The 16,455-nt window shown below is 41.5% G+C and overlaps 1 protein-coding gene across 1 annotated transcript in view; it reads left to right on the top strand.

The window, feature by feature from the left end:
* Window positions 1-1,123: 1,123 nt before the first annotated feature.
* lancl2 (LanC lantibiotic synthetase component C-like 2 (bacterial)) overlaps window positions 1,124-16,455 on the top strand; it is a 38,767-nt gene continuing 23,435 nt past the window's right edge. The window contains exons 1-5 of the mRNA XM_084341184.1: window positions 1,124-1,623; window positions 2,614-2,818; window positions 11,642-11,759; window positions 11,855-12,062; window positions 14,294-14,441. Of these exons, the coding sequence (XP_084197310.1) occupies window positions 2,654-2,818; window positions 11,642-11,759; window positions 11,855-12,062; window positions 14,294-14,441 (639 nt within the window). The 5' untranslated portion in view covers window positions 1,124-1,623; window positions 2,614-2,653. The remainder of the gene's footprint in view (window positions 1,624-2,613; window positions 2,819-11,641; window positions 11,760-11,854; window positions 12,063-14,293; window positions 14,442-16,455) is intronic.

Here is a 16,455-nt window from a genome sequence, read left to right as displayed (position 1 = left end):
GGGTGGTGATGTGTGATGACTGAGATAGGTTCTCAGTGATGGTGATTCCTATAACTGTTCACCTGCTCCACCTCAGCTCCACCTGCTCCACCTCAGCTCCACTGATGTAGACAGGGGTGTGTATCTTTGCCTCTTTTTTTCTAAAATCAACAATCAGCTCCTTGGTTTTGCTGACGTTTGCCAATACAGCTGAAAGAGTAGAAAAGTTTCATTTTGAACCAGCAGGGTGAGCAGACTGCGGCTGGGTGGGTGTTGGCTTTTAGTATCCTTTTGTGTTACTAAAGATATGCTTACCTGACCCACTCTGCTGACTGAAATTCAATTTTCAAAAAACAAAAAACAAAACAAAACAAGTACTGAACGATTGAATTTACAAATCATATGAACAGAAACTTAAATTTGATGGTAGTTTGGGCAGATTCCAGTTTTTAAAGGTCAACTTTTAAACAAAAAGGTCAACAGACATGGCTTCATCAGTTTTACCCTATAATGTAGATACGTCTCACTTGTTCAGCATATCCATTCAGAGCCTGTGCATCTCCTCTGAGAGACAGTGACAGAGACAGAGATGGAGATGGAGCAGATAAGGGACAGAGAGCTTTGCTGGAAGGCAGCGACCCTGCTGTAGAGGTTATGTACACAGGACTGGAGAGATTTACTGTGAGGGCAAGTGTAGATGGGAAATAGTTGAATCAAATGCCATTAGTGCTCTCATCACTAATTGTTATAGTGGTCAGCCTGTTTGGAAGAAGTGAATCAGGAAAGCATTTATGTAAAGTGCTCGAGGAAATTGTTAATGAGAAGAAGCTAAAATGTGTTTCTGTATCAAACTGGAGAGTCTCTGAGGAATCACATTAAGTAAGATCCAAGTTTTACTCTCTGAGGGTGTTTAATAATGGATCGATCTCAATGTTTGCTGGTCGCAATGCTTTACAGGATATAAGAGCTGGAAATGTTCAAATGATGGCTGTTGAAGCAGGGGGAGAAAGTGAGAGGAGGGTGGATGAAGGAGGCGACAGGGGGAGGTGGTGCTGTGTGTGGAGGGGGTGGGGGTGGATTTGTTTGCTATATTACCTAATCCAGGCAGCATCACACACCAACACCATCTGTCACCATTCACATTTGAAGTCAGCTGCCTGCACTGGACTGCCGGGTACTGACGGGTACTGGCTATTACAGGAGGGTGCTGCTGGGCAAAGGCTGGGGGGTTCGGACACCTCCCTCAGCCTGTGGTCTGCACGGATCGCACGGGGTCTGTGTTTCCAGCCGGGGCGGAGGTGGAGGGGAGGGATTTGTGATTTGCCAAGCAGCATCAGCAGCACTGTGATGGTTGGGTGCTCAGTGAGGAGCGGGGAGGTGCAGAGGAGGGAGAGACCGACAGAAACACAGTGATGCGGTGACACATGGCTGACTGGACCGCCTGCACGCTCTGACTGCGGCTTCCACTTCCACTGACCGGGGAACAGCAGAGGCTGCTGGACACTGGGATGCTGAGAGACGCTGCTGGGAGGCTGGAGGCTGCTGCAACCACCGAGCAGGATCAAGCACAGACCAACCAGCCCTGAGGAGACCGGGGACCGTCCACTGCTGAGCGCACAGCCTGCTGACCATACTGCCTCTTTGGTAAGCCGGATTCTGGCTCCACCTGTCATCACCTGCAGTGTTTTATGAATTGTAGCTGGGGCTGCCTGCTTTCACAGCGAACACAGTGCAGCAACACATGTTCTGCATTTCATTGTTCCTACTTTACCCTCTCATTTTGTTTTAGGCTGTATGCGACCAATACACAGGAGGTGCAGAAAATTCAGCAGTTTTGTAATAGCTTTTAAATGCTTTCATATCTTTAAATTTCATATAGCTTATTAACGGTCGTCGGGGCCTGTGTGGACAGCTCAGCCTACTCAAGGTGACATTCATTCGCTAAAGTTTGTACCGTCAGGTGTTTAACTTAATGCTTAGTAATGGACAGTAGCTTCAGCTGTTCTAATTTATTTTTGTCATTTTTTTAAAAGTTTAATATGAGCAAACTTTCCTATTGATAATGGAGTCCAAATAGTGGAACCACCAAACTAAATGAAAACCTGGACTGATATGTATTCGTGGGTTTATTGTTCTTCTTCTCCTCATAAAGACATGAATAGCCTGTGAAACAACAAAGATAAATGAGAAATCTGCACCTCGAAATGTAAAACGTACATTGTTACAGCCTAAAAATAAACTGTATGAGTTTTATTGTCTTCAAAATAAAAGTAGGCTGTATGCTATTTTGCTGATTTATGATTCTTATATTCTATAATATATAGGCTATATATATATATATATATATATATATATATATATATATATATATATATATATATATATAGCAAAGTTCTCCTTTTTTATTAACGTGTTTGAAATCCATTCAAACATATTGTTGTCTTTATTTTGTAAGAGGAACAGCCGAGATATAAATTTGCCAATTCACTGCGACAGACTAAACGCATAAAAACACATTTTAATGACCATATTCCATCCTCATATTATTAATTTGTGTCATTTTGGTGTGACTTTAATTAAAACATTGCCATTTCTGAAACGCGATTGCTTATTTTCCTTCTAATGGCCGTGCAGTGTGTCTGAGGGTTTTTATCCCTGCCGAGCCGCCGTAGCGATGGGAGATAACATGTCCAAGCGTCTGAAGCTGATCTCAGCTACAGAGGCAGAGATGGAGGAGCGGTCCTTTCCAAACCCCTACCCGGACTGGGACCAGGGAGCCCTCACCTCCAACTCCGGAGCAGACGTAGACTACAACGAGCCGTTTGATGCGGAAGGAAAGGTGAACTCTTTACTTTTAGGCTATAACATTTGTTAAAATAACATGAGCTAACGTTAGCTTAACTTGTACCTCTGTCGTAGCTAAGAGCAGCTGTAGTGTAACGTTACATTATGTGCAGTGAGTAGTTTGAGTGTATCAGTGAGTGACAGTGTGAGGAAACTGTGGCAGGTGGGCTACACGAATAGCAACGGTCATGCTGACTCAGGACAACTCGTGAAACATTGGTTGATGAACGTTACTACGTATCGTTTCTGTGTGAACACAAATGCAACAGGCTGAAGGACAGTGGGCGTGTAGCACTGACAGCAGCAGTCTGTGGTGTTAGGAGGCCTGCAGTTGTCATTACAGTCACCTACATACAGGTCATCAGCAGGGAGGTGGCCCTCATCACACACTTTGAAATGAATGAGGAAACTAAATTATAAACCACATCTGTAGACATGTGTACCGCCCCTTGTTAGCTCCCTTAAAGTAATTTAAAGGTGTAATATGTAAGAATTGGCCAGCTGTCAAATACATGCTCCAAACAAATAGGGGGCAGCATATAATTAGATATAACTGCACACTTGGTGTTGTTTACTATCAGACTGTCACCCTACAGAGTAGCTTGGGGCTAGCTGGTTAGCATGCTAACTTCAATAGACGTCTCTGCAACATTACACATAGATGTGAGATATGTTATATGTTTACAAAAATATAGGGCTGCAGCTATCGAATATTTTTAGAATCGAGTATTCTACCGATTATCCCATCGGTTAATCGAGTAATCTAATAAAAATAATTTTGCATTATTAAACAACAATACCAAATAATGCATAACCAAAATGACAGGCCTGTTAAATAGACCAAGCAATTGGCTTTTATTCCTGAAAAAAACATGCAGGTATTTATTCCAATTCCAACTCTTGGCTGTGTTTGTTTGTGTGCGCATGCGTGCGTGAGGGAGAGTGAGAGAGACGAGATGTGTTGGGAGTTATTTGGTGTGTAGGCTATTACTCTCTTGCAATTTAACACAAATTAGTTTCCACATCTTAACATGATATCTAGTCATAGCGACATCAGGCTACAGCCTCTACAAATGCCATACGCACTAACTAGCGATGGTAGGCTGCGTTGAATTAGCTAACATCATTGTTTACGTTATCTTGTGTTGGCGACACTTGGTGAGCTGGTGTTAACAACTGGATGCTTTTGGTTCAGATGTTGAATCATTGTTGACGTGCTGTTGTGGTACGCCAGTTCTGCTTTGCAGTAGACACATTGTACTTTGTTATCTTCTTTTTTAAGTGTGAAATGATCCCAAACTTTAGACCTTCTCTGTCTTTTACAGACGGTTTCTTGGCTCTCTGCCATCGCGCCCACTCAATTCTGAACGTAGTGGTGTGTGTCTGCAATAACAGTCCGTGTGGAAAAATGATCCCTGAGCTAAGCAGGCCACATAACGCGGGTGATAGGAATTAAACGAAGCCTCGAGGCAGAGATTTTGCTTCGACCATTTTTTGTAATCGAATTACCAGCTTCTGGCAGTGTTCCTGAGGAATCTTAGCCCATTCCTCATGGGCAAGTTCTCTAATATTCTTGGGTTTGCATGCTGCAACCGCCTTTTTCGAATCCCACCAGAGATTTTCAATGGGGTTCAAGTCAGGCGACTGTGATGGCCACTCTAATATCTTCCAGGACTTCTTCTGAAACCAAGCCTTGGTGGACTTTGAGGTATGCTTGGGATCATTGTCCTGTTGGAAGGTCCAATGACGCCCAAGCTTCAGCTTCCTCACAGACGGCATGACATTTTCTCCCAGGATTTCCTGATACTTGATTGAATCCATCTTGCCCTCCACACGCTGCAGGTTTCCAGTGCCAGAGGAAGCGAAGCAGCCCCAGAGCATCACTGAGCCACCACCATGCTTCACTGTAGGCAGGGTGTTCTTTTCAGCGTATGCTTCATTCTTCCTCCTCCAGACATACCGCTGATCCATAGGCCCGAAAAGTTCCAGTTTTGTTTCATTGCTCCACAGAACAGCATCCCAAAACCTCTTTGGCTTATTTATATAGTTTTGAGCAAATTGGAGCCAACTTTTCTTGTGCTTTTGGGTCAGTAGTGGTGTACGTCTTGGAGTTCGGGCATGGAGCCCTTCAGTGTTTAGTATGCGCCTTACTGTGGAAACTGAAACGTCAGTGCCTGCTGCCACCCAGTCTTGCTGCAGGTCTTTTGCAGTCAGTTGAGGGTTTTTGACCACCTGCCTCCTCAGGACTCTGGTGGCAGCCGTTGATAGCTTCCTCTTTCTGCCACGTCCAAGTAGTGTAGCCACTGTTCCATTAACTTTAAACTTGCGAACTATGCTTCCAATTGTATCTCTAGGAACATTCAGTGCCTTTGCTATCTTTTTGTATCCTTTTCCTTGTTTGTGCAAGGCAATGATCTCTTCTCTGAATGTTTTGGACAATTCTCCTAAATTATATTTCACCCATACCCATATTTCTAACATGCAATGAAACGTCACCGTCAACAGTCCAGGTATTTGAGGTGTTCTATCTCAAGCACACCTGATGCAACTAATGAAGTCCTTGATTGCTTGCATGAGGTGTGCTTGGGACCACACCTGATTTCCAAAATCATCTTATGAGGAATTCTATTCAGGGGGCTGAATATTTTTGAGACTGCAGTAGTCATTGAAAGTAGGATTTAGGGTTGAATTTGGATAAAATCCTTGTAATATTAATTTTATTTAACTATTTTAATTGTACTTGTGTAATTTGTAATATGATTATTATCATTGCAAACACCTGAAAAATGTTAAATTTCGCCAACAAACCTAAAACGCAATGGGGGTTGAATAATTTTGATTGCAACTGTGTAAAATATATATATATATATATATGTATATATATATATATATTAATTTCACTGCACTTTACTGCTTTTTGCACTCTGGTTAGACTGAATCTCATCTTATTTTCATTATTAGTCTATATCAGTCTTATGTATAGCACACACCAAGCATCTGTTTTTTTATTAAAATGTAACATCCAGTGGTCACATATACTTCTCTTCTCTCTTCAGATGCACTTTTAAAATATTGAATACATACATGCAGTTTCTGTGTGAGTGTATGCGATGCAAGGGGGCGCCAGCTAAAATCTTGCCTAGGGCACCAAATTGGTCTGGGCGGGGCTTTAGGCTTTCAGCTTTGTGTTTCATTTTCAGTTGTTCTCTCATTCTCCTCCTTGGCTTTCCTGAACATACCATTGTTATGCTAAACAGTAACATTTATTCTTGTGAAACAATCCTGTCTGTCACTGCTGCTTTGTTCTTTTCCTCTACCATTGATCCCTTCTTTCATGGATGACTATAGCAGTGACTCAGAGGAGAGAACAGACAGGCTTGGTCATAATCCTCCCTGTTTGAGGAGAGAGGGTGGACTGTTGGGTCGGTTCTGTTATGACTGGACAAGGAAATTAAAGGATTTTCTGACTGATGAGAAACTGATTTAAAACAGAATGCAAACAAGATATGTTGATGGTAGTGTTTCCTGCGGGATTATTGACTGAATTATTGACCACTGACTAAATTGCTGTTGATAGAAATTCTTGAAAAAAATCTTTGAATATATGACAACCACGTACACTGGAAGTCAGTCACAGTTGGGGGTGCTGGGAGCTAAGTCATAACAGCATCATAGTAAATGGTGTGCCACATGAATCTTTTTTATATAAATTTGAATTGCCAGGATGTCTTAAAACAAGTAGTTATTAACTATTTACAACAATTTGCGTAGCTTTGCAGTACAGGATATGGCAAACTTGAACACCAACATACTATAGGTCAGAGCAGCCACAGCAAAAGAAATTCACCAGACTCCCTTGTAAAATCACTCAATTTTGAGCGTTGTTGAGATGGAACTTTATAAACTTTATGAACTTTGAAATGGTGACTAATGGTAATGAATTCTAAATTGTTTGGGCCTTGAAGTGAAGGAATGGCTGACTGTGGCTATCCTGTCTTGACTTCTACCAGTTTGGGGAAACGAACCCACCATAGGTGATCGCTCAGAATCATGAGCCAGTAGTTCAGGTTTAATTCAAGTCTTTATTGTTGCTGGTAATAGAAAGCATAATAGGTGTGGTTTCCTATAAAGGAAACAAAGGAAATAATGATAAACAAATTCAGGCTGGTGACTGTGCAACGTAACCTTCATAATTGTAAAAATATACTTGTCACTTTAAACAAAGTGCTCTTGAAAACCACCATAAGTGTATCATCAGTGACAGTCAACCATAAATCATTAAACCAGTAGAGCTCCCAGTGAACCAACATTCCAACATATGTGATCAACAACCCCACCACCAGCTCCTATAATGTGTACAAACCTATAGTAATTATCACATCAAGAACACCAAGTTATGACCTTACTCACATAAGTACAGTATGTACGCTCGCACACCATGCTGAGGGACAAAGGGCTGGCTGTGTGGGTGAGGATCAACTATATGGGGGACAGCAGGTGGACTAAATGGGTGCACTGCAGGTAACAATGGCCCATCCCCCGGAATGTACCATTGTTGTGGGGGAGTTTGATTGTCTTTTGTACAGGCCTTCTTGTAAATTTGGCCTATGCTATACGTTTGTTTATTTTCTTTTTTGTGTAAAAATGGTTGTGTTTATTTGCACATAGAGCGATAATATGAGACCCGATCACAAAACCCAATTTTTCAATCAATTGATGATTTTTATAATGGCTTGTTTTAGGGAATGCTAATGATGACAACTATCCGTAGCAGACTGAATCAGCTCTGGCTTGCTAATTAGGCTAAGTTTAGCTTCATGAGTTGGAAGAAAATATTTGACTCCAGCCTCTCAAACTTAAATATGATGGCTGAATACGATACATACTGAACTGAGACAAAAGCTGCATGTCCCAGGAAAACAGTCAGCGTCCTCACTAGTTGGTGATGCATGTTGAATCCATCACTAATGACAATAATTGTTAGGTGCAGGCCTTAGTTTACCTTATACCCCATCATGCATTGAGTAAAATGGTGACTGCAGATGCCGAGTAGTACTAGCTTGGGAAAACCAAGTCTGTACATGAATCTCTTGCAGCAGCAGAGATTGGCTGGAAATGAGAAACCTGTTCTTGAAGTGGTTCCTGTTAATTTCTCAGGCCAGTGGAGAGGAGTAAATGGACCTTGACTACCAACAAATAGCTCTTGTGTTTCTCGTGCAGTCACAGACTACTGTGTGGGTTTGAAGAGGTGGCTGTTGAGAGACACTCAGAGAGACGATCTCTCTTGCTGCTTTGATTCAAAGAGCTTCCCACCTCCTTGTTCCATACAGTTTGCACTGTAGGCTGAATATGAATGGAGCCTGTAGAGAATTAATTAAGTCTGTATCCAGGATCAAACCAGGCATTGAAGCATGGTCTGACCTACACTGCAAAATCTGTAAAGGGTAAATAGAGCCTTGAGCTTTGTGCAAAATAACCTGATTAACATAGCCTGTTTCCTAAATGAATCCTAATAATGAAGAGTCTGGGTCACAACCTACTGGCCGATATCTGAGAAATTATTAGACTTTCCACTACTACCTTCCGGCTTTTAATAACCTCTGGAATTAGCATGGCAGATGTCAACCTGCAGTTTATGGGTTCACTCACCTCTTTAGATAAAACATGCTTTGTTGCTCGTCAGATGAAGTCATTAGTAGCAGTATGATGCCAGCTGTGAGGGCAGCAGGTGACATTAGCAGTCTACAGTCTGGTATCTCTGTTTGGGAATCTGTCTGGCTCCTGCTGCTTCTCACAGACGTTTGTTTCAGGAGCCATTTTAGCATGTCACAGTCGGAAAAGATCAGGCTGGGTTCGACGTTTTTTGGTGGGCAAATGGGTCAGAAATATACCTGCCTGAAGTCAATAGCATTTATTGCTTTTCTCCATTTCATACCATACTAAATTGAACATCCTTGGGTTGTCAGACAACGCAAGCATATGGGTCAACCAACTCACCCAAAATCCAGAACTTTTCCCAGTTCATGTCACGGATTTTCTTGAAAATAATCATGTTGAAACTTCTATTTAATTCATGGGAACTTCTCCTATAGCTGTCCTATAGTCCTAATCCTATAGCTGTACTCCAAATACTTTTTTAAGCTATGAATTTTTGATTTGAAGAGTATTGAACAATGAGTTAAAATTTATAATGAGGATCAAGACCTTCACATACAAAGTTTCAAGGAAATTAAAATTATCTCTCTTGGGAAAATCTACATTCAAAATAATCCTGCAGTGTGCTTTTGAGCTCTGCAGCTTGTGTCAGTGGCACAATTTTTTATGCAGGACCAAATAACTTCAGAAGAACAACAGAACAACATTAATACGACACAGAACTTACATTTGATTGCAAGAATGTGACAAATTAGTATGAATTTTTGCTATTTGGTAACTGCTTAAAAATAGAGGTGTGATCTTCACAGGCCTCACGTTCCCATTCGATTCAGCTGTCAACGATTCGAATGCAAAATGATTCTTGTTGCATCTCAGTGTACGGCATCCTCAATGACCTAAGTTACTGCAGCTGGCTGCTTTTTCATCTTTTAAATTCCCCTTTATTCAGAAAGTTCTTCCAACAATCAGACTACAGCAGTCAAAATAAAAACTGCATCTTTTCAAAACAAATTTACAAAAACATTACAAAAACAAAATATGTGTCCATCTGCAGTGCCTTATATGTTGTAATCTACAATAATATTGTTTTCACACGGCAGCTTTAAGATAAGGCATCTATTGACTCTGCTGCACACACTTCTCTCAGAGCTGGACGGCAGAGTTGACAGCACCTCCTCAGATCTTGGCTGATTAGACGTTAGCTTCAGGTGGAAATGGCTGACGTGATTAGTAATGGTTGTGAGGCAGAAGTCACGCTCAGCCTGGGTCTCGTCTAGTTTGTGCTTCCCAGCAAGTTCATAAAATCCGACATGTGCCCATGTGTCCGTTTTAAAAAAATACTCGGTGAGTTTTTTTTTTTCGCAGATGATTTGTCCACTCACAGTTCAAAGCATGGGAGCAACGTCGTGACATAGCTTTATTGTCCAGAGGCTGGACAGTCAACAATCAACATGAGCTGCAGACTCTCTATTATGCTCCATCTCTGCATCAATGATGAATCTTCCACATCCGCATTGCGATGCATCTTATGATACAGAATTTTCCACCACTCTGCTAAAAAAACACTAGAGGAATATTACTTTTCCATTCTTGCAGTTTGGTTCACAATTATAATACTTCTACTATCCATACTAATGGATACAAAACTCATAAATAAATCATACTTATCAGCCAAGAGTGAGTTTCATTGTCATGATGACGCCTACTCACACCGCTCCCTCACCTGTACAGACCACTGAGCTGTTATTCCTTAATGCTTTAATCAGACAGGGAACAGGTAATGTCAGTGTCATTTCAATGTAACTTCAGCTTCTTTTCACAAGGACAGAGCGTGAGCATTGACTATAAAGCCCTATTCGCACAGGACTAGTATTATCAAGGGACCTCATGTGCTTTTCGAAATTACCATCCAATGTTTGTGTTTCGTGTGGCACATTCACACGGGATAAGCAAAGTCTGGTTCTTACTCGTATTTCTGACATTACTCCTGGATATGTTGTCAACTTCGGTGAAGATGGAATGGTATACACAGGTTTGAACTTCCGGGATCAAAAACTCAACATTGTCAAAACACAAACAATGCCAGATTCATTCAAGATAGACAACAAACTAATTTCATCCAAATTTAACTTAAATTACATTGTTCTCAATATGCAGCCGGCTGTCAGGCCAGTGCACAAAAAAAAGTCTACAAGGATCTTTCACTTTACAAATTACGGAGATGGCGGATTCGCACAGGATTAAGATCCCAGACTTCCTCTGCAATTATTACAAATCGCTAAAGGTCCCCTGGCAAGATGGATACATTTCCATCTTTTCAATGTCTGGCTACAATGCATCTTTCACCTCCTCTGGAGCTGGTTCGAGCAGTCAGATTTAGATTTCTGCTTAATTCTATTTAAAATTAATGCAGCCAGCCTTTTTTCATTGAACATTATTGAATGGTTTGGAAGTGGTTTAAATGTCAGACAATTGTAAATTTCACAAATCACTAACTTCCAGAGCCCAATTTGGCACACTGGCTTCTGTATGGGATAATAAAAGATTTTGTTGCGGATCGCAATAAAAAAACACTCGCAATTAGTTGATTGTGGTGAGTTTTCATTACCAGAATAATTGTGAATGGAGATAATCATGAATATCCTCACATGAATGACTGTCTAGCTCACTGACATGCAGTAGTAGTAAAGTAGTAGTGTTGGTTTCCTGAGGTTTTTTTTTATTGTCTAAGCTTGTCACCATGGCTGAAGGCTTGTCTTGCACATAGTTAAATCAGATGTGTGTAAATACTGCAGATTCCACACTGAAACAACAACAGGGAGACGAGGTCACCACCTCGTTACTGTATTTTCCCTTTATTTGTGACGGAACACCTTTTATGATTCATGTTTACTTATTTAAGATTTTTCGATTGTTTGAAAAAATAAAATATAAATGTGTCATCTGTCATGCAATGAAAATATTAGTTTCCTTACAAAATGTAAGGTTAAAGTTAGCCCAGTATGATTTAGTGCAATCTTAATTTCACTTAAAAGTTTTAAGTTTTATGATATTGGAAAATGTTGGAATCTGAATTATTTTGAGCAGGATACTTATGACATAAAATTGTCATGTTGTTCCATGCAGGGTTTATAAACGAGCTCTCTCTCTCTCTCCACCTCAGGTGAGTGCAGCTTTCCAGAAGAAGGTTCAGAATAAGATTAAGGATCTCCTCCAGCAGATGGAGGAGGGCCTGAAAACGGCTGACCCCCATGACTTCTCTACCTACACCGGCTGGGCAGGTCTGTCTCCAGGACATTAAAACTATGATGACATACCAATTACATGTGTCAGATTCACCCTATGACTGATCCCAGATCTACTGTCTGCACTATAGGTATTGCCTTGCTGTACCTCCAGCTGCACCGGATGTCCCAAGAGGCCTCCCACCTGCAGAGGGCACTAGACTATGTGAAGAGGACCATGAGGATCCTGAATGGTCGCAAAGTGACATTCCTGTGTGGTGACGCTGGGCCGCTTGCAGTGGGTGCAGTGGTCCACCACAAGCTGAACAACACTGCTGACAGCAAAGACTGTCTGTCCAGGTGAGCGTCCGGGCCTGTGGCTGTTTGCATAGATGTGATTGTTCAGCATGTTGCATCTAAATTTGGCCACATCACCTTCTGAAATAAGACGCAAAATTAGTGTTGCCATGAGCACATTTTATGATACGGCTGCATGTTTTGCGAACTTTTCTGTCACTATAGAACTTTTTCTTTCGAAACAAGTGTGATTGGAGAACAAGCGAGGGAGGGGTTTGTCTAACACACACACTCACATACACACACATATTCACACACACATACACACACAATAGAGAGTGTTACTTGGAAAGTTGTGTGTTTTTTCCAGCAGTATTATTTTGGGGTTTGATCTGCAGATGTTAATTGATGTAGTCATTTCTCTGACTCTTGTACCGGCTTTTGGGATATGGACCGTTTTATATTTACTCCCCTTGTGTAATATAATATTGGCTTTGATGTACAATGCTACTGTTATTTTATATCGGTAGGCTGTTTTTGCCTCAATCAACATCGTGTTAGTCTATCTCTCAAAACTGTCCGACCCACCTGCTCAGTCTGTGTTAGTCCCAAGCTCATTTATTACAGGGGGAAAGACAATGTGTGCCTGTGCTTGGGGCATGCAGGTGTCCTGGCCACCAGTGCAGTCAGGTTAACCATGAATGTAACAGTAATGCAGTTTGAGCTACAGTTTGTCAGAAAATAAATCCTAGAGCCCCCGAGTTCCAGAAGCAATAGAGTATTATATGGACCTGTTTATAATAGTAGTTGCAACAGATGTGAAACAAAAAAATAAAATATTAAAAGGTGTTTTTAGCTACTGCATATTTTAAATAAATGTTACTTAGTCATAAGCAGTGTTTCCCATAGGTATGCTTTAGCTTGGCTGGCCACCAGGTGGCTCACCTGCTGTTACAACAATGTAATCGAGCGTAATTAGAATGACCATGACCTGGATGAATGAGAACCTTCGTCAACAACATAATCATGGGTGAAAAAAATGTTGAACATGAGGTGTGTTTTTTGGGCAACTTAATAAAAACATACTGCTAAAGAAGAAAAAGGTGGACAGTTGAAGCAACACTATGTAACGTAGACAAACTCTTAAAGCGATTCCAATCCCTGGCTTGGTTTAGCCAAATAAGTACCAGTTATTGCGTTCATGCTAATGTATTGAACCACAGAAGACTTACTTTTATGTATGCCTGTCCCCCATGACTGTTTGATGATACTGGGGCTCAGTATATTTTCCCTTCAAGTGGATTCAAGTCTGTAAAACCAGGTGTCATGCAAACTCATGTCTGACTGACTCAGGTACAAATGAAAACTCCTGCTGTTCTGTGATGCAGAAACTCTCATTTATAATTGTAGCATCAGTCAGACTATGTATTGATGACACGTCTAGTATTTTACACACTGACCTCAACATCAACTTTATTTGATAATCAAAGTAAAACCAATGTTCAGTTCATGCTAGTTGTAATGTTAACTCCTTGTCAAAGCTTAATGCCATGCTCCTTTATTTGTTGAACGTTGGGGCTGATCTGTGAAAATAAACTAAATTATTTGTATTAAAAATAGTGTAATCAACTGTGGGGGTGGTGGGCAAGTCATGTAATCATGTCTCTGTAAAATTAAAGCCTCCCTTCAGTCGGTATGTCTTCTTGTCTAACGGTCAACGTTCTTTCTCAAACAGAGAATGGGCACGTGGTTAATGGTTAAATGGTGGTTAAATTTGAAGAGTATGATCTAAACCCTGCTTCAATTGAGAAGTATCATGAGAAAACCTTTGTTGTGAATTGGCGCTATATGGATAAAAATTGACTTGACTTGACTGAACACCATGTAACACCAGTAACAACGACTATCACAGCAAGCTTAGTGCACAGGTGTATTTAATGAACCGTTATTTAGTAATCGTTTTTGAGGTAAACATGATGTTGCCCAGCCTCATAGTGGAGCTCTATGGCACAGAGGAATATGAGCAGTCAGTCAGGCTTTGAGTACACACACACAGTACTTGTGAGCAGGACACATTTATTGTTGGTTGTGGTCTTTTTTATGGGATATATCCTCATAAAAAATCGTGGAATATCTGAAGACGAATCATAGAATATATTTGTGGAGGGCTGCCCAAGTATAGTCTGTGTGGGAAACAGAGTTATGATCTTTTGAGCTGTATTTTTCAGTCTTGAATGGTAACCTCAACCCTATCAGCAGTAACACTAACACCAGAGCCTTTGTGTGTGTGTCAGGCTCGTACAGCTGCAGCGCTCAGTGCTGAGTCCAGACTCTGAGATGCCAGACGAGCTGCTTTACGGCCGGGCCGGCTACCTTTATGCTCTGCTCTACGTTAACAAGGAGATCGGAGCTGACACGGTGGATGAGGGCACCATTACAAAGGTGAGACACATACACACTTGCATGCATATTTTCTTTCCCGAATCTCATATTTGTCATATTCAAATGACATCATAGAGAGCACAATCGTGGAAGGAGACAAAGACATAGAGAGTTAAAGTTTTTTGCTCTGAATCACGTCACATAATCACCACCATTCAACTGCAGGAGCCACCTGGCTCTGCTGCCGGGGACAGACGCTGTCTATCAGGCAGAAATGTGACGAAGAGACAGTAGGACAGACAGGACGACAGACAGGAGCACAGACAGGAGGACAGACAAGAGGACAGAGGCTTTTCCACGTAGAACTGTGGTATTTTTTTCCTCATAAGTTACCAAAGACACTACCAGTTGCCACATTACTGTTGTTTGGTCCTGTAATGTTGCTTCGTGGGTTGAAGGGTGGGACATTTCTCTTTTATTTGATGAGTGAAGGATCTGTTTAGTTGTCAGACTGTGAACACCATCAGACCGACTCTGTTCTGCGCCTCCGTCTTTTCCATTCACACAGACGTGGGCTCTCCTCTGCTGTGGCTCTGATTCTACCTCCAGAGGCGGTTCAGAGCCACAGCGAAACGGTCCTCCTCAGACCAGACTCCAGTGATCATACATGCAAGTTTATGTCATGAGTGTCATCTTTGCCTCTGCTCGCTCTCTCTCTAGCAGAGGAGGTGAAACTGTGTTTGGAAAGCATCTTCAGATGGTAGACATGGTAATAATCCCACCACTCTATTTTTATTATTTATTTCAGCTTGCACACACTCACTGCAGAAGCTGCATGACCAGCTGTCCCCTTTGGTAAAGTGCCAGGCCAAAACACATATTTTGTACACACACACACACACACACACACACACACACACGCACACTGAAACACAGTGAGACAGAAGGGATTAGAGAGTAGGTAGCAGCAGTGGGCTCACAGACGCAGAGGTGTTGGATAGAGGTGTGATTCTGACTAATGAAGGAATAAAAGTGTGAAAAATTAAAGCTCCAGTTTCCTGCAGCACTGCACTGCTGTTCATGTCCTCATCATTTGTACACGTATAGCTGTGAGCAGCACACACAGCACAGCAGCACTCTGCAAACTTGACCAGACAGTGGCTGTGCTCCAGCAGCTCTTTGTCTTTGGACTCTTACCTTGGTGTTGTTCTCTCTCAAGTATTGTGAGACTTTTTCTTCTTCAGAACAAGAATTTCTCTCTAGGTTGTTTCATTCTCCTTCTCACTGGGGTATTTTAGTGTGTGTGTCTGTTCAGCCTATTACTCAGTTCTCTGCTGGGGTTGGTTCAGAGTGTTAATCTTCTCTGACTGACAGCTTGCAGCATAGAGTTTTGAAAAGAACATTTCAGCTGAGGGTTATGTTTTAAAGAGGCAGATACAGTATCTCCAGTTTGTACCAGCTCAAAAATGTTTTTAAAGGTGTGTGTGTGTGTGTGTGTGTAAGCGCGCGCGCGCGTGTGTGTGTGTGCGTGCGTGCATGTCTTCTCCAGCAGATGGCAATCTGTCAGCCTACATTCCTGTGGCAGACTGCTGTTATACTGCGTCGGCCCTGCTGTGTTTTTGCTTCTGCATTTGCTTTACTGAGACACAAAAATCTTCCACAATCCAATGCTGAAATGAGATGAACAGTGTGAGTACTGGAATAACAATGACAAAATGTCAAACTGCTGATTAGAACTCTTATTGTGTACCACAGGCCATATTCAGATCTAATGTTGGTAGGGGTGATCAATATGAATGTAATCCTATATTATGTTATATGAAATATGTTATAGAATGAAATAAATACATCGAGAACATCTCTTATGCAGGTGTTCTGCCCTTGAGAGGTTTACATGCCCTTTCAGCGCAATGCCACTTTTCCTGCTTGGTTGCCGTTGATTTAAATTGCACTGAAAGGCCGACTTTTAACTTTAACTACCTGGAAATAGAATTTACCATAATGACCCTTTTTAAGAGTGAGAACAGAAACACTGTGTAGCTGAGACTTCACTGTTACAAAACTGACATTTTAA

This window comes from Pagrus pagrus, assembly GCF_965226575.1.
Source record: "Pagrus pagrus genome assembly, chromosome: 20".
NCBI lineage: Eukaryota > Metazoa > Chordata > Actinopteri > Spariformes > Sparidae > Pagrus > Pagrus pagrus.
Note: the sequence above shows the minus strand (reverse complement) of the source record. Positions and strands in the feature narration are given on the sequence as shown.